The following is a 20,000-nucleotide window of genomic DNA, read 5'->3' as shown; positions in this document are numbered from 1 at the left end:
AAAGCTGCTTTTGTTGGCTTTGTTTTTTATGACGCTCCAAATTGAAAAAAAAAGTCATATGATAGTTAAAAGTGCTGGAGATGGGAAATTATGTTTGCCAACGTTTTATTTATGAAGCAATTTTCTTGCTGTGTGAAGGAACTAAATATGGATGGATGACAACGCAGTAAAATAAACTCTGCGGCTAATTTATTGATGACAGTTTTTTTTTTTTTTTAATTATTGTTACGTGATTTTTGTTCACAACATACATTGCACTGTAGCTAGAAGTCGAGTTTGCAGACACTGCGTTGGCGCCATATTTTGAGTACATTTTTATATGTAGTTTTGTATTATTCTGCTCTATTGTTTTTGTTGTGGTGTCAGTATGGACCAGTGTCTGCAATAAAGAATATTACTAATACTATAAATATATTTTGGTCCACCCCCGCCCCCCCCCCAAATTAAAAACGAATCAAAATGAATAAAACAATCTGCGCAGCCTTAATTTACACCCAATGTGCGGCCTTGTCACCGTTTTCCTTCGAATGACAACATTTCATGGTCAATTATTTGCTCGTTTTCGTGGCTTTAAAGAGAAATAAAGTCGAATGTTGGTTGTAAACAAACATGCAACCATTTATTTTCCGAGCGGCTTTGTGATAAACAGTCACCCACAATCAAACATATACAAGGATATTTCTTTTTATTTTTTTGACGGCAAGAGACAAGTAAAAATGTGTCAAACACTTTTGAAAAAAAAAGTGTAATTTTCAGACCGCTGCCGTGGTAACCAACGCTTCTTTGCATGTAGCCTGTAAGAATTACGCAACTAGTTTGCAACACGTTAAACGTCACCAAGGGGCGTGCTACACTCTCCATCTCTTTATATACACAACAACACACAATTCGTATTTACACGATAGAAATGTACAGACAGGCAGACGTGTCCCAGAATGCAACAGGGTCCCTGCGCGGTCACGTGACCGGCAAACGGAGCTGTGTGATCACGTGACGTGCGTCCTCAGGTAACTTTGCAAGCGAAAAAGAAAGACAACAAAGGTGCAAAAATGAGACGGGGGCAAAAAAAAAAAAAAGTAAGAATAAGACGACACATCTGCATCGTTACAATAGCATAGTTAGCATTGCACATGTTAGCTAGCGCGCTCTCATTTAGCCAGCAAATCGCACAGGTTTCATTCCACGTATTCACATTAGCTGAGGCGAACAATTTCGATTTTGGACAACACACCGCAAATATGACTACATATCAATTACGACATATTTAACATCCAAACGTCGCCAATTGCTAATATACGGAACAGGATTGCTGCTAAACACAAAGAAAAACGTTCAATATCAGTTTTAAATGTCACGTTGTAATGTGACGAACTTCATTCTACTTGCAGTCCATTTTTGTGTCTTACAAATAAGTAACTATGCCGCTCTTATTACTGCAGAAAAATGTAAACAAAAATAAATAAGCGCAAGTGTTTAAAAATAAATTAAAAAGACTCCACACTTGAACTTAGTTTTACCAAAGGTCAAACTCAAAACTTAAAACGTGGCAGCAAAACACTTCGGTGCTAAGAAGCAAATATGAAACATTAGTGCCGTTATTAGTTAGCAGAAACGAGGTCAAAGACATGACGTCAAACCGATGTTTTCACGCACGTTGTGTACTAGTCACGCACGCGGCGACTACACGCCGAGCGAGGCTCCAGACGTGGGTGACGTCATCGTGGCGGCGGTGACGCCGTGTCTGGGAGGGGCCAAGTGGAGAAGCGCGCTGACGGTGGCGGCCACCTGGGGGAGCCCTTGTTCCTCCAGGATGTGAAGCGGAAGGCACAAGTCACTCTGGACGCACACCCACCCACAAACACACCACATGAAGGAAGGCCAAACAGAAAAACGCAAAGATGGATCAACGCAAGTGAAATGAAGCCAACTGAAATAAAAAAAGAAAAATGGATAAGCAATGTTAACAGGAATGATGGAATCGACCACAATGTCACTCGTAGCGCAAAAGACGCGTTTCACACAGCCCGGCCCCTAATGTGTCGTTGTGGTCGACATCGGTTCGGTTCAGCCTAGATGGGAATAAGGTATGTTTGTTTAATGGCCACCCTTGGATTGACAAAGAAAGCAAGCGAGCATTTGAGACCGAGTGCGAGATGCGCGGCAGCGTGGACCTCTTTCATCCACTCAATACAACTTTATTTATATGGCGCATTTCACCTTTCATTTTTATCAAATAAACATTGTGCCCCCCCCAAAAAAACAGAACCAACTAAAATCAATAAAAATCTAAGCCAGCAATGATGTCAGAAAACAGTAAAACCATGGCTCGTGAGCTCGCCGTTGTCATCGACGTCCAAACGGGGGGAAACGCACACGCACACACACACACACCCGCCCGCTGCCTCAGGTCTGCGGACCGAATGTTGCTGGAGGTGCTAAGCGCCGCCTTTTCTGTTGCCGGTCCTTCCCTATGGAATGACCTCCCATTGAATGTGAAGCAAGCCCCGCCCCCTGCTTTTAAGACACATTTTTATTCTTTAGCTTTGGACTCAACATGAGACAGTCGCTCTTCTTCTGCTCTCTATTGTTTGTGTTTTAATTTGTGTTCTAATTTCGATGAAAAGCGCTTCTGGAAAGCACTTTGTTATAGCTCCAGCTCTTGTGAAATGCGCCATAGAAATAAGGTTGGATTGTGTGCAAGATTAGAAAAAAAAAACAGAACACACTACGTATTAAAAGAACAGGCCACCAACATTTAATCAATACACGCCTTCATAAGGAAAAAAGTCATGAAAGAAATCATTCAATGTCATGTTCGACCTGTTGCCCTCTGGCAGGCGCTACAGATGCATCAAATCAAGGACCAATAGACTGAGAAAGAGTTTCTTTCCGAGAGCCATCTCCATACTGAACTCTCACACACACACGAGACCACCCTAACCTTGCAAAACAGCATTGTGATGTGTTTCTATATGCCCTATTCAGTACTGAAGTCTTATTTATTCATCTAATTTATATATTTGTCTGTATTATTGTTGTATTGCACTGGAGAGGGGAGCCCTCTAATCTCGTTGCACACTTGAGTACAATGACAATAAAGGGATTTCTATTCTATTTCTATTTCTTCATGTTTGTCGCTACGTCGCTAAATTCGGAGTACACTTGCAATCATGGCTCGGCAGTGCTACAAATTCATGACATGCTGCAAAAAGTAAAACAATCCACATTACGATTCAAATATTTACTTTGGGCTCGTTTGCACACCCGTTGCTCAGCTGGCAAACAAGAATAACACCGCGTGCCACTGCCCTCGCGCCTCGCGGCGAGCTAACGGGTTAGCTTTGTCGGCTTCGGCACGGACGGGCGCTTCCAATGCTCGCGAGTGAGCGGTGATGTAGAACGCATTGTGTTGCAAAACGATCGCCTAGATGTACATTTGCTCCTTTTCAACCTGTTTGAGCAATTTTTCTTCATCTTTTTTAAATAGCCGTAACATTCAATATTCGGGACGTAACAAAATACAGTGGGCAGCTGTGTCGCTGCTAATGGGCAAAAAAATAAATCTGTAAACCAAAGAGAGGAAAGACGTTTGAAATTTTACAAACTGTAAATAATCCTTGACGGTGGCCAGCTAAATTGTAATTGTTTTGACAGCAAACTGTCATGGAAAGCCCCCGTCCCGTCTGAGACACCCAAACGAGCACCGACCCATTGTGAACAAAGTTAAACATTCCCTTGATGAAAATGTGGGCTGACACTTGGCAGCACACGGTAAATCCACGAGGCACATGACAGAAACGTGCAGTGCGGATCAGTCACAAGGTCAACAATCAAAATAATCATGCTCGCGGTGGGCCACGTTTTGTTACCTGAGCGACACCCATCCTGCGACACGCCTCCAAGAAGTTCTCCACATTCCTCCGACATTTGGCCATCGTCAGCTTTGGCTGAGGACACATGGGCATACGTGGGACGGTTGGCATGGCGACGGGCGGCGACGGCGGCGCACTCACCACCGCGGGGGAGGGGACATGTATACTGGGAACCGATCGCGGCCGCACGTGATTGGCCAGGTGACACAAGACCACGCCGTCCGTCAGCGCCGCCCCCAGCTCGCTCGGCAACGACACCTTCAGCCGGCCCTCGATGTTCTGACAAAAACAAACGACGCATGAATGATCAGCGACTGGCGTCCGGTCCAATGTTGGTCTCCCGGCGCAAGGCGCAGTCCAATCGTCTTCTTTTTTTTGGACATTTTGCATGACGAGCGCAGACACAATAGGGCGTTTTGCGCCGTTGTGGGATGAAACGCAGCCCGCTCCGGCCAATCAAAGTGACCCTCATTAAGGAATTTCAATTGAGCTGAGGCAGCGGTGTCCAAATCTGTCTGCTGCTGCCTGCATCAAATGCACCAAAATTGTGTGACGCCGCCTGCGCCAAAATCTGGACCTACTTTTATCCAGTCTCAAATGTGCTCCAAGGGCAGACCGTGTCCACAGGAAAGCCCAGCAAGGTGCAACAAGGTCCCAAACACGCTAGACTAAACTTGCTCTGCCACCAAAATGACGATGCGGCTGTCATGGAACGTTGAGCCCTTGAAGGGCAAACAGTCGACGATACCGATGCGAGCGACCAGTCCACTGTACTGTCGGTGTTACGCGGATAAACAAACATTGAGGCCACCTTCCGGAGCTGCTCCACCAGCTGGGTGTCGTGTCCAAATGCGGTGGGCGTCGCCGGCGCTTCCTGCAGGTGCTGAGTGGAGGCGTCGCCTAGAGGACCGGAGGGGGTGGGGGTGGGGCCAAGCACGCAAGTCAACTTCCCATCATTCGCTTGTGGCAGCCACAAACACGAAGCGGCGCTGGCTCACATCTCCTCTTTTCTTCGCGCTGGCTGAGGCGATACAGGAAGCTCTCCGGGCGCACGCCAACGCCGCGACAGGAAGCGGAGTCCCCCAGGCCAGGGTGACCAGGATTGGCTGGAGATGCAAAGTAGGCGGAGTCACGGCATGCCGACAAGCAATGACAACGGCTCCCCGGGGGGCGGTCCAATCTTACCGCTTGGCGAAAGGCCACCTCGCTCTTCGCCCTGCCGACACAACCGCGCACGTTAGCATTAGCATTAGCATTAGGAAACAGACGCGTTTTGCATCAGCCAAGCGTTGCCATTTGATAGCCTCACCCACCTGCAGACCATCACAATGTCGTCCTTGGCCACTCTCGTCTTGCACCATCACACACCACCTCACTTTAACTTGAACCTTGCGTCATCACTCAAACCGATTTTACGCTGCACGTTTGCGCCATGAGTCACGGACAAACAGAAAAGTCATCCGTGCTTTGCGTCTTGCATGGATATGCCCACTCAACAATAAAGTCCAGTTCCACAATGAGTGAACCGATTCATCGATTTACAATCAAAGTCAAGCGTAATTCTTTCTCAACATATACATCTCTTAAACTCTTTGCTTTAGTCTGCGACTCAGGGAAGGCTTTCTCTGACTGGCTGACAAATCTTGCTGGCAAATATCCAAAATTGGGACAAGTCCGTGCATCAATATGAACTTGACGTTGCCCTAAAAAGTCGGACGGAAATTGCACAATAGAACATCATTGGTGAGAAGGTCGAAGGTCAGCCATCAATTCTTTTTTTTTCTGATTTTCTTATGGAGAACTCAAGAGGCTTTTCAAGCGCTCACTGCATTTTTTTTTTTTAGGGGGTCGATTTCACTCAGATGGCAAGCACTTGTCACGTTGAAAATTCAATGAAGGCGTGGACACTTCTTACCATAAACAGGGCGGAGTCATCTGTGTGGGTGGAGCGTCTGAAAGGGTAGATGTTCTACACGCACATGGACGCACACATTTCAATTGCACGGCCAGATTGTGAACACTAGATGATAAGGAGGACGCGGGTGTGGGTGGGTGGAGCTACCTTGCCGTCTGGGTCAGGCTTGTTTGGACTCTACGGACAAAACAAAACGCACGCAAACGGCTCAACTTGCACATTTTGAAAACGACGCTGCAAAATTTCACAAAGCACCACAATAAACTTGAAACAAAAGAAATAGCATAGCGCCTGCAGGTACGAGTTTAACTTGTTTCGTGACCGCACTCCTAACTCAAATATTAAAAAAACAAACAAAAAATAACTATGACCTTTCGGTTTTTTATTATATTTGAGTCCAAGAATACATTTGTCAGCGTCATCGGCTGCCGCTACCTTGGCATCTCTGTGCAGGGGACGCGTCTTGTGTCTCTCCTCGTCGTACTTGAGGGCGGCCAGCTGAGCCTCTCGCCTCATCCTCTCCACGCCCGCGCCTCTCTGAGCGGCATACACGCACAAGGTCAGCTCGAGGTCAGGCGTAGGTCGCGCAGAGGTGGTGACCTCACCTGAAAGTGGCCGCTTGGGGACGCCGGGGCGCCGTCCGCCGCGCTCCTGACAGACGCACAGACACACCGATGACGTCATGTTAAGCACAACTAGCCCACATTCCGACGAGCAAGATGTTGGCATGCGTGTGCACGTGTACCTGTTCTGTCTCTGTCTGGAGTCGTCAGTTCTGGATAGGTTGGCTTTACCTGGAGAAGCCTGAACAAACAGACACATGGAAACTCATTTATTCATTGATTTAAAAAAGAGATAATATAAAATAAACAAAAAAATTGGGCTTTGAACTCATCTCAAATGACCACTTGTGCCACCTACTGGCCAAATTGTGTTAAAGCCAGCACGCAGGCTCATAAACAGGTGCGCAATTTTATGGTGAAACTTTGTCAACCGGGCCTGCATAATATATATTTTTTGGGTTGATGACAACAGTCTGTTTAGATTTGAAACTTCCACTACACGCAACACACACAGGCTACACAATCCACAATGACATGACATATTTAGATGCACACGAGGGCTGAACAATGGATCCGTTTGAGACCGAAATTGCAATCTCAGCCATTGTGATTTCGAGATTGTCAAAGCTGAGGTTTGTGCCCAACGTTAAAAAAAAAAAAGAAAAAAAAGTGTCGCGCTGTCGCCCGTAGTGTCGGAAGTCATTTCTTTCGCCACTGCTTTGAATGCTCGACGCCAAGCTAGCTTGCGCCGCCGCAGCAACGGGCCGCGTCATGCGGACCATCTCCTCCGCGGGGACAAACAAACGACGCCACTAACAAGTAGCGTTTTAAACGAGGAAGCGCTAAGCGTGCTAATTGCTAAGGTGAAATTCAGATTCGACCCAACATAAGTGTTTCGGTGTACAGTGGACTTTTCACACAAGTCTGACTCGAACCGCGTTAGGGCGGAGAGTCGGCAGCTACGAACACAAATCAATACGTATCGAGACAGAAAAGAAGACGTCGTCATCATGGCGGAGAGGTCAAACGTATATCAAATATTTATCATCTCATCAATAGTGTTTGCACCACAGAGTGTTGAGACGTACACAATAATCAGTCTCAAAATGATATTAGGAATCAATTTAGCGTTGCTACGGGACAATGATTTGATTGACCTCATCTGACATGCACAAAGAACATGAAAAATTCTCTTTCATAGACAAAATCTGCATAAATCCAAATATGTTTTTAAAAACTTGAGAAAGAATCACAAAACCTCTTTAGCTTTCATTGTTTTTAACGCTCTAAAGGCATTTTGTGTCATGTTTGGAAATGTCACGAGAAAATCCAAATGATAAAATCTGCCAGATTTTTTTCCTCAAATCGTTCAGCCCAAATGTGCATTCGCCTAAATTCGGCAAAGAAGGACCCGGGAAAGGAAGACTAAAGTCATCGAAAAGTGTGAGCGCGGACAGTTTGCAAGGATATGAAGGCGACGTTTTCAGTCTGTTTGCTTTTTCCGAATCGTTCTCTTGATGCTCCGAAAACAAAATAAGGAGCAGCAGACGCACCGTATTGCTGATGCGTCTCTCGATGTAGGCCATAAACTGCGAGCTGAGGCTGGCCCGCTCTCCCGCTCCTCGCTCGCCTCCCGCCGCGCTCCTCGCCTCCTGCTCCTCGGCGGCGGCGGCCACGTCGTCGATGAAGTCCATCTGCTCCAGCTCCTCATCTGCACACGCACGCAAGCAACGCGACCGTGTGACTTCCTGGCATCGCCTCCCTCCTTGAGACTCAAAGTATGATGGCCCACGCTCACGTGTCCCGTTGGCCAGCAGTGGCGAGCTGGCGACCGCTCGCTTTAACTCTTTTTGGACGCCCAGCACACGAGCGGGAACCTCTGGCAGCTCCTTGTTGAACACACACGCACACGCATCATGATGTCATATGTCTCACGATGGCGTCAATAATCCATCAAGGCCACCGATGGGGATGTCAGAAATCTATTACTCCTCCTGATGGTAACACCCAAAAACGATTAAGTCCACCGGGCCTAAGAAGCTCAACTGGTCGCCAGCCAATCGCAGGGCACACGAAGACAAACTCACAATTTGGTTAAATGAGCATGCCTGTTTTTGGAATGTGGGAGGAAATCGGAGCACCCGGCGAAAAGCCATACAGGCAGGCACGGGGGAAACATGCAAGTCCACACGGGAAGGCCGACGCTCGGATTCAAACCCTCCACCTCTGCGCCATCATTTGGAAGTACTTGTCGCTCAAATTTGATGTACTATTTATTGTGTATTAGTGTGGCGCGTCTAACCTCATTTGCTGACCACCTTTTGTCTCCGCTATCCACACTGTTGAAGCCGGAATCCAAAGCGCCATAGGGACGGCCCGGGTGCAACTCTTCGACGCTAACACACGCACGCACACAGCAGAAAATGAGAGTCGAAAAAAAGAAAGTCCAACGTGAGTGACTGAAAATTGTGTGCGTGTGTGTGATGAAATCAGACCAGGAGCCGACGGTCAAAGTTCGTCTGTCGCAGTCTGGGAGGTCAGGGGTCGTCTTGCTGGCCTCCATGTTGAGGAACTTGAAGATGTGAACTTTGCCCTTGATGCAAATCTACACAACACAAGATTATCGACGACCAATAATAATCAGGACAGCGGTAGGATGTAATCTGCCATATATTGCATTACATTCTTAAATACTATACGACCATATTAGACATGCCGAGTTTTTTTTCGTTTGTTTGTTTTTGAATGAGCATACATTTTTCTAAAACAAATTTGTTCTATTATTTTCTCTGCCATGATGTGAGGGATCCAGCATAAAAGGCAAAACCCTGTCGTGCTTGACAGGGTGGCATTTGAAATGAACGATGGACGGATGAAGAGAGTGTTCGACGGAAGCAAGAGCTCATTTTACCGCCGACGAGGCACTCTAAGCATGAGTAGAAACCTTATGAACATACTTCCAAGACGTTGCACTTTAAAATTCATTCACTGCCAGCCGAGTAAAAAAAACGTGGATCTTTGATGTCTTTAGCCGTAAATGAGTTAATGGGCATATTAGAGGATGGATGTCCCTCTCACAGCAAACTGCTGTGGCAGCCTTGCATGTCATTTACTTCCTTGCCAGCACCACCGAAGAACGTTTGTTTCCCAAAGAAACAAGCTTATTCTGCAAAACTCCAGACGTTATTTTGCGGAAGGCTCGTATAAGCCCGTCGATAGTTTGCGCTGCTAGCGACGAAGCTCTTGCAATTGCGGGCGGACTAACCTGCGCAGGCGGCGTGTGGAGCGGGTTGTTGTCCAGCATCATGGTGTGCAGCTGTGACAGGCGCGTGTAGCACAGCGGGATGGACGTCACCTTGTTGCACGAGAAGTCCAGACGCACCAGCGGCAGCTCGGCCAGCTCTAAAAACACACCGCACGGCCAGTTACGCTGTCACCATAAGCCACGAAAAAAAAAAGAATGCTCGCATTAACTGAAATGCAAATCAAAAGAAATAGAAGGAATCCAGAGTGCAGTTTCTCCTTGGACTGTTGGGGACGCCCGAACCCTAAGGCACAACTTTGGAGAGTCTTCAGACAGAAATAGTGAAGCTTTTGGGATGAGAGGTGAAACGCGCGTACTTGGATGCCGGACAACCGACGCAGACACCTTGACGGGACTTTTTCTTACGGCTCCATGTTGCGAGACTCCAAAATGCAAGATATCGCAAGAGCGCCAGTCTCGACCGACGCAATAGCGGCACAAAATGCATCTTGGGATATTTTCCCTGCCAGGCGACCATTTTGGTTCAAGTGAGCAGATGAGAACAACATGCCGCGATTCTGAGCATTCTTGCTTTCTTTGTCCTTGAAAATGCAGCAGGACTGACGACGCTCGATGAGATCACAAGGACGCACAAAACAACGCCAATTGAGAATGGCCACTTAATTATCGGCAGTGTTTTAAAGCAGGCATCGTGCGGAGCCTTTTCTGTTGCCAGGGTCGGTACGAGATGTGGTCGGGGTACTTTATTTTTAGTAATTCAGAACATACAAACACAACAAACAGGAGGCAACGAAATCAATTCAAAAATACATTCTAACGTGCGACGTCATCAGCAGACGCGAAGGCCACCGAAGGACCACATCGGGTACGAATGAGCTTCCATTAAATGTTCGTGACTGACTTCACGGCTTCCGCCATTTTGTTTTGATACGCTACTTTGGCGCGGTGACAAGATCGCGCCACAAAAATTTAAGGGGAAAAAGACATGATTAAAAGTATCGTTTTATACATCGATGTCGGACTATGAAAAGGAAAATCCATGGATTGACTTTTTTAAACCCAGTCCTAGTGTTAATATCATTCATTTGTATTTTAAATGACCGCTTACGCCGTCTTTGTCTTCCAGCTCTTGCAATTTTACGTCAAGCGCTTTGTTACAGGTGCCGCCGTTGGGAGATACGCTCGACAAATAAAGATGGATTGTATTGTGCAAAGCCCATGGTGGCATAGCCAAAATAAGGAAGCATTCTTCTGAAAAGACAAAAGCAGGCCTTATTTGGAAGGTTCCACAACGCGGCCAGACGTTTCTAGACACATCACAGGGGCGGAGGCTGAAGTGACGGGCGGTACAGTCAGCAAGGTAAATGATTTAAGGGAAAAAAAACAAAAAAAACTGAAACATTAACCATTAAAACTCATTCGCTTCCAGCCAAGTCTGAAAAAAAAATGGATCTTTGACGTCTTTAGGCATCATTGACAGTAAATGAGTTAAATTTGAGAACCAAAAATTCTAAACTTAATCAAACTATTCTAATGTATCTGTGTGAGTACCTGGAGGAAGGGCAACCAGGTGGTTCCTCCTGATGTTCAGGTCTCTTAGCGCCTCCAGCTGGCCAACCTGAGAAGGCAGCGTCCTGATCTCGTTGCAGCTGACATCCTGCAGGGAGGGCACCACTGATCAGCGGTTGGCATCAACACCTTGCTCGCTTGCTGCGGCGGCGGCTACCCACCAGCTCCGTCAGATGCCTCAGTCGGCCCACTTCTTGCGGTAGGGCCGCCAGCTTGTTGTTGCACGCGATCAGAACCTTCAGCGGGAGACTGCACAGCACCACCGGCAGCGCCGACAGCTGGTTGCGACTGATGCGGGCACACAGCGGCAACGAGTAAGAGACAGCGAGGGGCAAGCGTGCGTCTGAGCATTCGCACAAATAAGAGTGTGCGTGTGCGTTCTACCTGAGGTTCAAGTAAGTGAGGGCCTGCAGGTTCATCATGTGATCGGGCAGAGATCTCAAACAATTCTGGTAGACGTTCAAACTCTCCAGAGACACCAGCAGGCACACCTCCACCGGAAGATCCGACAGGCGGTTCCGAGACAAGTCTGAGTGTGCGCGCGCACAATACAAGCACATCAATGATATTATCTTCTTTATTTTACATCATCATGTTCGACTAACAAACTTTGTGGCTGTTTGTTAGAACAGTAAGAGAACGTGTGACTTTTTCTGAAAATAGCATTGCATTGTATGAGCCAACTTTTCGGATGTGCACGTTGACACAGTTGGTGGACAACTGCAGCGTCTTTGTGAAAAAGTCCCCCTTGTGTGATATGACTAGTGAACTTTAAGTTGTCAAAGATTTCCAGACGGACACACAGACTGACGTCCATTTCAGGTGATTTGCAAGTTGCATCGATCCTCTTTGATGTCCAGGTTACACTCGATTTAAATCTAACTTTCACATCGAAACAAAACAGTCATCAATAAATGTTGAATATGTACTTTGGCACCAAGTCAATGAGGAACATTTCGAATGGTTGTTATTGAGCCACTTGAGCTCACGTTTTGAAATGAATGCGGCCCCGGAAACTCGAAAGAGTTCGACAGCGCAGCAAGTTTAATGAGCAGGATGCTAATGCGTTAGCATCACCAAAGTTGGCAAAGTGTCCCCCAAAAGAGTCCCAAATTTGACAAAAAGTTCGCGTTGTCGCTTAAGCGAACGAACAAAGACGAAGACGACATCGACCGAACGAGCGTGTCCGACTTGTGAGCGTTGAATGCCGAATGCCGAAGCAACATGTTGTCGTCATGGCCAGCAGCTCCCAAAGTTCGCTCGCTCGCGCGCAAGCTTCAACCAAAAGTGTTCCGGGGACATTTGGACGACGGCGACGCCCCGGGGGGGGACTCACCTGCCCGGGTGGTATCGGTCAGGTCGTGGTTGGTGGCGCCGCGGGGGAACTCCTTGAGTTTCCTGCCGCTGAGATTCAGACAGCCGGTGGCCGACGCTTCGTCCAGAGCCCGCTCCAGAGAACGGTTCCACGGCACCGGGCCCGCCGCCGCCGGGCCGTTGTGACCGACCACGAGGACACTCCCCGAACCGGCACCGGTGCCGGCGCCTCCAACCGCGAAGCCGAGTCCGGTGTTGTCCGCCGCAGAGCCCAACAACACCGAGGCCGCCATTACACTTCGGTTGGCTGGTTCGTTACTTAGCTCTCTACGCTAATGCTAATGCTAATGCGAACATCCCACCCTAAAGTTTGGCGATGTGCGTGCGCATGCGCAAAAACGCAGGCCAACATAACCGCAGAATCTTTGAGCAAACTTTTGGATTGATTGATTTTCAATAAGAGAAAAAGAAGCTCTCTTGCCGGAAAATGAACAATGTTTGTTGTTAGAGAGCAGAGCTGGAAGTTAAGGTGACCTCCTCACGTTCTCAGTTCTGAAATTTAAAAAAAACAAACCAAAAACGTTTTATTTTCACTTCCTGCGAAATCTTAACAGGGTAGAACGTACAAATGTCAGCGAGCTTCTCTGGAAAGGTCCGTCTTGAAAAGTGTCTTGCAAGTATCACTGCAAATTTTTCCCTCCTTCGGACATTGTGGCTTAAAAAAAGCAAGAATAGATTTCTAATGGTCGCTGGCTAAGGATGTCTGGCGTGGCCCTGCACAATTGATTATCGAATCACAGAAAGCGTTCATGTTCATTGTCATCAACCCGTGATCTGATTGGCTATCGCAACTGTCTATCAAGGCTAAAAACCTCTGAAACAACATGAATACAGCACAAGGCTGCATTATGCCGTTGCTTTCTCAACAGGTGTTGTTGACATATTAAACTTTTAAAAGTTTGTTTGAACACAACTCATGTTTTCGCTCACCTGCATGAGAGTGTCGGACAGTCATGAATCAAGATGGTGACAGGAACTTGGAAGCAAAGCCACATTTGACTTCAGAAGAACGGACGACACCAAATTAAACGACTTTGACCCTTCACAGAGAGGATTTATTGTCACGCGTGTCTCACAAATTACACGCCTGTCAAGAAGTTTCTAATTTGAACTGAACATTCAACCAGTTATTCAAGTAAATTCGTCAATTTTTGTGATCGATTTATTTTTAAGTGTTGCCAACGTCGGAGTAATTTGGCTCCTCTGCTTTCTGCTAAGAAACAGGCCAGACGAGCAGAGTGGAACACCGCCCCCGTGAACGCTCAGCTTTCGTCAAGCAGCGCGTCCGCACTTCATGCCCCCCATAGCGGCCCGTGGCAAGGCCGTCACCGACTGAATCGAGACAACTTGGAGCAGGCACCACAAAACATTGTGCAGCTGAATTTGTCAGCTCCGGAACTCCGCCCCGCTCAAAAATGATGTATGTCGTCTAACGCATTCACTACCAGCCGAGTTTAAAAAAAAAAAAAAAAACACAACACCTTTAGCCGACAATGGCAGGCAGTAAATGAGTTAAACACTCCACAAAAACAATCATTACATTACATAATTAAAGCGGTTTTGATCTTGACCACCAGGGGGCAGTATCGGACGGGCAGCCATATATGCTGCCCATTATGGAGTTGCGGATGCCACCGTGTTAGAGGCAGTCCTTGCTTCTTTGGGGCAGCCAATCACAACAGCGGGGCGTGTTTGGTCTCCAACTCAAACGGGATCCTCGGCGGGGCTTGTTGAAATGCTTCTTTGGTGTCACCAGTCCTGGCAGCATCTCGCCTCGAACGTTGCAAAAAGCGGTCCTTCAGCCTCCTCGCAGCTCTCACTTTTAGGACGGCCATGTTGCGCATCACCGAAACGTGTCACTTCTTAGGAATTTGTTTTGCCAAGACAAGAACCTTATTTTCATCGGACGTGGAAAGAAAAGTGTCCCTGTGGAATTTGATGCTAGAACGTTCGGAACTTGCTAAACATGATTCAAAGCTCGTTTGGTGTCAGGAGCAGCGAGGCAAATCCAAAAAGTCCTTTGCATTCCATTTTCGGGAAGAAAACATTCCGATTGAAGGCCTTTAGCGCCCAGCCTGACTGAAAATGTATCAAAAGGCTTTTGGCCTTTTTCGGACAGTCCCGTTGAGCTCATGTGGAGCAACCCAATGCGCCGTCGTCCATCTTGTCCGGCCTGAGGGCGGGGCCTTGCGCCTTGGCGTCTCTTAGCACGGCCAGCGCGGCACCCGAGAAAGTCTTGAGCACGCCGAGCGACTCCCGCTGCAGCGTCAGCGACTCGTTGACAAACTCCTGCTGGCTCTCCACCAGCAGCTGCAGCGACTGCGCCAGCGTCTCCAGCGAGCGCGACACGGACGCCAGCAGTTGCCGACTGGCGCGCTGCTGCTGCACGCTGTGACACGCCAGCTGCGCCAAGCCCGGCGACGCCGGCAGCGGGTCAGGCGGGGCGTTGCCGGCCGCGCTGCAGGCGTCCGATTCCGGGGAGCGCTTGGGGCGGGTGTGGTGCTGATCGGACGAGGACGGTGCCGGCTGGGAGGAGTCATTGGCGGGGGGGAGGAGCGAAGGCGAGGATGAGGAGGTGACAGCGGGGAAGGTGGCGCTGAAGTGCGGCGGCGAAGTGGGAGATGAATCCGCGTCACCCTCTTTTGAGGTGGTGCTGACGGCGTTGCGGTTGTGTCGGGAGTACGTGTGGACCAGCTTGGGCGGAGCGAAGGCCGACTGCACGGAGAAGGTGGAGTTGTCGTCACAGTCGATGGAAGGTTCTGCAAAAGAGCAAGACCGGGTCACGCAAAATCCATCAATTATTGATTTTTATTCAATCAAATCGATGGGATTCCTATCCCTTCTTTGCATGAATTTGTAATGATTTCAAACTTTTTTTTGACATGTTACAGTCCAAACCAGTGACAGACTCTCATGTTTGGTCCTGTCATTGAATTGAAAAGGTTTCTTTTTTTCGCACGAGCACATAAGCAAACATTCCCCATGTGAGGCGAGGCGACCTCATCAAGATGGTTTTTTTTCTTTCCAATGGAAAGGCTCTCACCCGCATCGTCGTCTGACGAGTGGTCCCCTGCAAGAGCAAAAAAGAAACACAAGCGAGGGAGAGGGGGAAGGGGGCGGGGTCTCCATCAGGGAAGCGTTTCCAACATCCAAAGTGGACGAGTGGCGGCAGCGATGGCGCTTACCGCTCAGCTCCTTGTCGGGCGACGACAGAGGCGAAAAGTCCAAGGAAAGTCCTCCCGGAAGTGAGAGCGAGCTGTTGGTGGCGTCCAGGTTGGAGAAGTAGCCGCCGGCCTTCTTGCTTGCCGTAGCGTTTGACTTGGCGCCTTCGTCATTGTCGTCGTCGTCATCCACGTCGCTGAGAACGTCTGCGAGAATATCACGCGGCTGTTTCAGGACGGCAATCAAACGTCAACACGTCGCGGTTGCCGATCAAAACTATTTTGAAGATAAAAATGGACGGCTGACAGAATATAAAATAGAGAATTGGAATATTCTTCCACTTGTGTACTCGCCTATGAAAGCAGAGCGACATCGCGATCAGCTTTGGAAAACAACGATCAGCATTTTTTGGACAAATCAATGCAGAAACTGAATCAGAATCTTTTTTTTGTTGGCCATTTTCTGCACCGTCAATTTCAAATACAGCGCTTTCAATAAAGGGATGAAAAAAAAGGGGATTGATCAATTAATCAATCAATAAATAAATTGACTGGCTTATCATTTGTTGCAGCCCTCGTTCAGAATGAAGCAATCGCATCTAAACTCACGTCAACCCGCTGGCATCCCGAGAACCCCCCCACCCACTTTGAACTACTTTTTGCACGCACGTGGTGGTGACTCAGGGGCAAAGATGTTTTTTTGCTGCGTTTTCAGTACAGAAGCACTCAAACTTGACATTTATTTCCCCTAGTGCTGCTAACCGCAGCCAATTTTGTTGGACGGCATCTGACCTCCCGTGGGACTCATCAGCAGGATGCCGTGGACCATCTTCTCTACGGAGTCCAGAGACTTCCTCTTCTTCCTCCCCGCCGAGCCGTTGGGAGCACGCAGGAGAGCCATGCGACGCTTGCCATCGCATTTCAGGTCCGCCCATTTCTTCATGATTTGACGCACCTGAGACAGGCACAAAGCACGTTTGACGGATGAGGATGGTGTGGGGAGGGGTGCAGGTTCCTCATGCGGGTGCCACATGAGCGTCATGCTGCCACTTTGGCAGATACAATTTGGTATCGCGTCAAGCACACCCCCGGCCCCTCATCGCAGGTTCCCATTTGTTTTTTGATATTGTTGGTTTTGGGTGTAATTCCACTGCTTACCGCACAATATTTTGTTTTGTTGGCGGAATGCATTTGTCAAAAGTTAAAAACAAGCGAGAAATTAAAAAAATAAGACATGTTCTACAGCCGATTACAAAAGAAACGGAAAAAGGTCAAATACAAGTCCTGATTTTCAATTGGTAGATTTGATGCCATGCACAATATTCTTTGCAGGTCTTGAAAAGTAAGCGAATATGCTGACGAACGCCTCGGCACGTTTGTAACGTAGCTGCCGGTCAACGAGTTCAAAACCAAACGTGACGTGAACCTGTCTGATGATGATGACATCACCTCTCTGTGGTTCTGTCCCAGACCGTTGATCTGATCCGTGATCTCGGCCCACTTTTGTTTCTTGGCCTCTGCTGACACGCCGTGATTAAACTTCCCTGAGGGATGACACAAGGACAAAGAGCGCTCGTTAGTGAGGTGACATCTTTTTCCTCAGGAGCAAATATGCGACGCGCTTCACTGTTATTATTTAATGCCCCTTTCCTGCTTTTTTTGTAAGCTTGCTGTCCATAATTGTCATGTAACACATTCCGTCACATATTGGGGAGGGAAAAAAAAAAGCCGTTTTCATCAAAATTGATGTGGACATGCATAGAAAAATGATTACCATAGTTAGAAAATATTCCAAGAAAGTCACGTCAGGATGGGTATGAGTATTAATCAGGCAACCTCCCGACGTGACTATCATGCAAAATATTGCCAGTTTTCTTCTAATATTTTCGGCCGCACATCCATTTTAGTGACAAATCGCTCCTGTTTTACAGACTACATCGCCGGCCATTGCGCTGCTCATGTCTCTCTTTTTTCCCCAAGGAAGAACATTAAAGTTGCCGGCGGGAGTGACATCAAAATGATAACGCTTGACGACGCCACCCGACATTTTGACACACCAGTGTAGAGCACGCGTGACGTCACGGGGATCACGACGAGCGCTCCAATGTGGCGGCGTACAAAGCATGTCTTCTTTGGAGACTTCATCGGTCGGCTCCGACCTTTTTTCAGGAAATCACATGTCATTAATATTTGCACTTTTATTCCTGACTGATCGAATGCTGGAAAATGTATTTTAAACAGTCTTTTCCCTGAAGTTTGAAACTGTTGTACTACATTAGGACTTCAGGGGAAACTGTATTTTTTCTTTTTTATTTTAAGATGCATCACTCATACAGTTGCACTCGATGACTGGAAAAGGAGGCCGATGAATACAAACAAAAAGTACAGCGCTCAGAAATATTAAGTGCAGAATTTTTTTGAAAGCTCCGATCAACGCCAGCAAAACGGAGGTCTTGACGTACCAGATGGGACAATAAGTGCAAATCCCCGCGTGCGATGGGACTCACTGAGGAGGATGTATCGGTTCCTGCGGACTTCCTGCAGGAGCATCTTTATCTCTGAGAAGGAGAATCTGGGCCGGTTACCGAGACCCTTGGCCCCGCCCGCCTTCAACTCCTCGTCCTCTTCCTGCCAGGAGGTCGCCATGGCCAGCCCGCTCGTCTCCGCCACCGCTCCTTCTCCTTGCACGCACGTACGCCGGCGGCGACCTGTCGGCTTGGCGCTCCTCCGGCTCTTCCCGGTCCTGAGGCGGCACGGCCAGCTCAACGCCGCTGGACAATCAGGTGGCCAAACACGCCAAGTTTGACTCGGATGACGTCAAACATCTCAAGTGTAGACTGCATGTTTACCGGATAAATAAAATGACCCTCACTTCCTCAGCTAATGTGTCAGGTGTCCCCCAAAAATACTAAAAAAAACCAAAAAAAAAACAACATCACCGCATTTTCGACAAAGTCTCTCTATAGCGCAGATTTCACTTATTGCGGATGGCCGAGTTGTAAAACACGCCAAGGTCGGAGATACATTTTTTCAGAGAAAAATACATTCTTACGTCGTTGACACGTTAAAGAAGAAGACAAGATGAACGCTCTACCACGATACCAACGGAAACGCAGAAACGGCCACTTGACCCCATTTGGTCGGTCCATCTGTGAACTGGGCACCGGTTCGTCATAGTCCCCCAGTCCTTCTTCAAAAAAATAATCGTCCGGCGTCTCCGTTCGTATAAAGTACTTCCAGCCTAGCATTTCAACGGTCTGCCAGTTTGAGTTTTTGTCGCACTTTTCCATTGTGCTGCAGAAAGGCAAAAAGAGGGCAGTAAGAGCTAAACTGGTAACATTTATTGATTTTTTTTTTCGCACCAGGGACGCCAAACAATTTGAATTGATTTGCTTTGCTTTCCAAAAGTTCAGAAAGAAAATGGGGAGGACATTAAAAAAAGACCGCATTCTAGCAAATAAGATTCGAGGATTTTCACTCTGAGCAAATGTAACTGGTTAACATTTTTGTTTTCTGACTTAACTTTACCAGACAGTTGTACTGACTTCACGAACGTAAACGTTTTGTACTATTGTTACGATGTCCGGTCACGTTGTCCGTCTCGACCAATCATCAGCGTCCTTGCCGAGCCTTTGTAGGCTAGCAGCCGTACACTCAAACATTAAATCATTTTTGGTGACGCCGCCGTTTCCATGCAGACGTTAATATTTCAACGGTGACGCGCAGACGGAACGAACGTCGAAGCGTCACTATGGAGACGGCCAAATTGTTCGTCCAGGTCGCGTCGCAGGCGAACGCGAAGATGACTGCCATGCTATCCTAGCGGTACGCTAACTCAGTAGCCGCCGACTCAATAAGTGATTGTTTGTGTGTGAGTGAGTGTGAGTGCGTGCGTGCCTGCGAGCGTCAACTTGTAGTAAGGGTGAGTGAGCTGAAGAAACGTGACAAAAGGATGAATGAAAATGTCATGTTTACCGACAAAATGGCGACGTCCTCCGTCCTGCTCGCAAATTGGCCGTAGGACAGAAAGCGTCAACTGCGCATGCGCCGCAACAAGCGCGTTAAAAGCGCAAACGCAACAGTGGCAGCGAATGGCTGCAATCGAAATGCGCACTATATATATATATATATATATATATATATATATATATATATATATATATATATATATATATATATATATATATATACATACATACAAACAGACCAATTATATATAATAAATAAAAGCTACAATAGTAACGAGAATGACAGTTTTTACAAAACACACTGAACTAGTCT

General features: G+C 47.6%; 2 protein-coding genes across 5 annotated transcripts; both read right to left on the bottom strand.

Annotated features, from left to right (window-relative positions):
- Window positions 1-668: 668 nt before the first annotated feature.
- lrch3 (leucine-rich repeats and calponin homology (CH) domain containing 3) lies at window positions 669-13,215 on the bottom strand. Of its 2 annotated transcripts, none has more exons than XM_088299951.1 (21): window positions 12,521-12,985; window positions 11,569-11,713; window positions 11,346-11,472; window positions 11,167-11,272; window positions 9,616-9,752; window positions 8,846-8,955; window positions 8,653-8,746; window positions 8,149-8,239; window positions 7,904-8,061; window positions 6,533-6,591; window positions 6,393-6,438; window positions 6,223-6,324; window positions 5,935-5,964; window positions 5,788-5,841; window positions 5,058-5,088; window positions 4,871-4,978; window positions 4,684-4,772; window positions 4,014-4,151; window positions 3,870-3,947; window positions 1,654-1,836; window positions 669-1,011 (listed from the first exon to the last, which is right to left on the bottom strand). In XM_088299951.1, exons 1-20 carry the CDS (start codon window positions 12,789-12,791, stop codon window positions 1,681-1,683), a joined length of 2,130 nt encoding a protein of 709 aa, XP_088156077.1. In that variant the 5' UTR covers window positions 12,792-12,985; the 3' UTR covers window positions 669-1,011; window positions 1,654-1,680. The 2 variants fall into 2 exon arrangements, with proteins under 2 accessions (XP_088156077.1, XP_088156076.1); XM_088299950.1 differs by lacking the exon at window positions 669-1,011 and adding an exon at window positions 13,125-13,215 and having other exon boundaries at window positions 1,069-1,836; window positions 12,521-13,050.
- A 367-nt stretch (window positions 13,216-13,582) lies between these two features.
- LOC148332954 (uncharacterized) lies at window positions 13,583-19,812 on the bottom strand. 3 transcript variants are annotated; one of them, XM_088299979.1, is made up of 7 exons: window positions 19,695-19,812; window positions 18,227-18,490; window positions 17,169-17,263; window positions 16,512-16,674; window positions 15,744-15,926; window positions 15,602-15,628; window positions 13,583-15,317 (listed from the first exon to the last, which is right to left on the bottom strand). In XM_088299979.1, exons 2-7 carry the CDS (start codon window positions 18,363-18,365, stop codon window positions 14,689-14,691), a joined length of 1,236 nt encoding a protein of 411 aa, XP_088156105.1. In that variant the 5' UTR covers window positions 18,366-18,490; window positions 19,695-19,812; the 3' UTR covers window positions 13,583-14,688. The 3 variants fall into 3 exon arrangements, with proteins under 3 accessions (XP_088156105.1, XP_088156104.1, XP_088156106.1); XM_088299978.1 differs by having other exon boundaries at window positions 18,182-18,627; window positions 19,695-19,799; XM_088299980.1 differs by lacking the exons at window positions 18,227-18,490; window positions 19,695-19,812 and having other exon boundaries at window positions 17,146-17,263.
- Between the last annotated feature and the right edge of the window lie 188 nt (window positions 19,813-20,000).

Source organism: Idiotropiscis lumnitzeri, chromosome 7 (assembly GCF_059441095.1).
Source record: "Idiotropiscis lumnitzeri isolate Australia: NSW breed Sydney's pygmy pipehorse chromosome 7, RoL_Ilum_1.0, whole genome shotgun sequence".
NCBI lineage: Eukaryota > Metazoa > Chordata > Actinopteri > Syngnathiformes > Syngnathidae > Idiotropiscis > Idiotropiscis lumnitzeri.
This window is presented reverse-complemented; position numbering and strand designations above follow the sequence as displayed.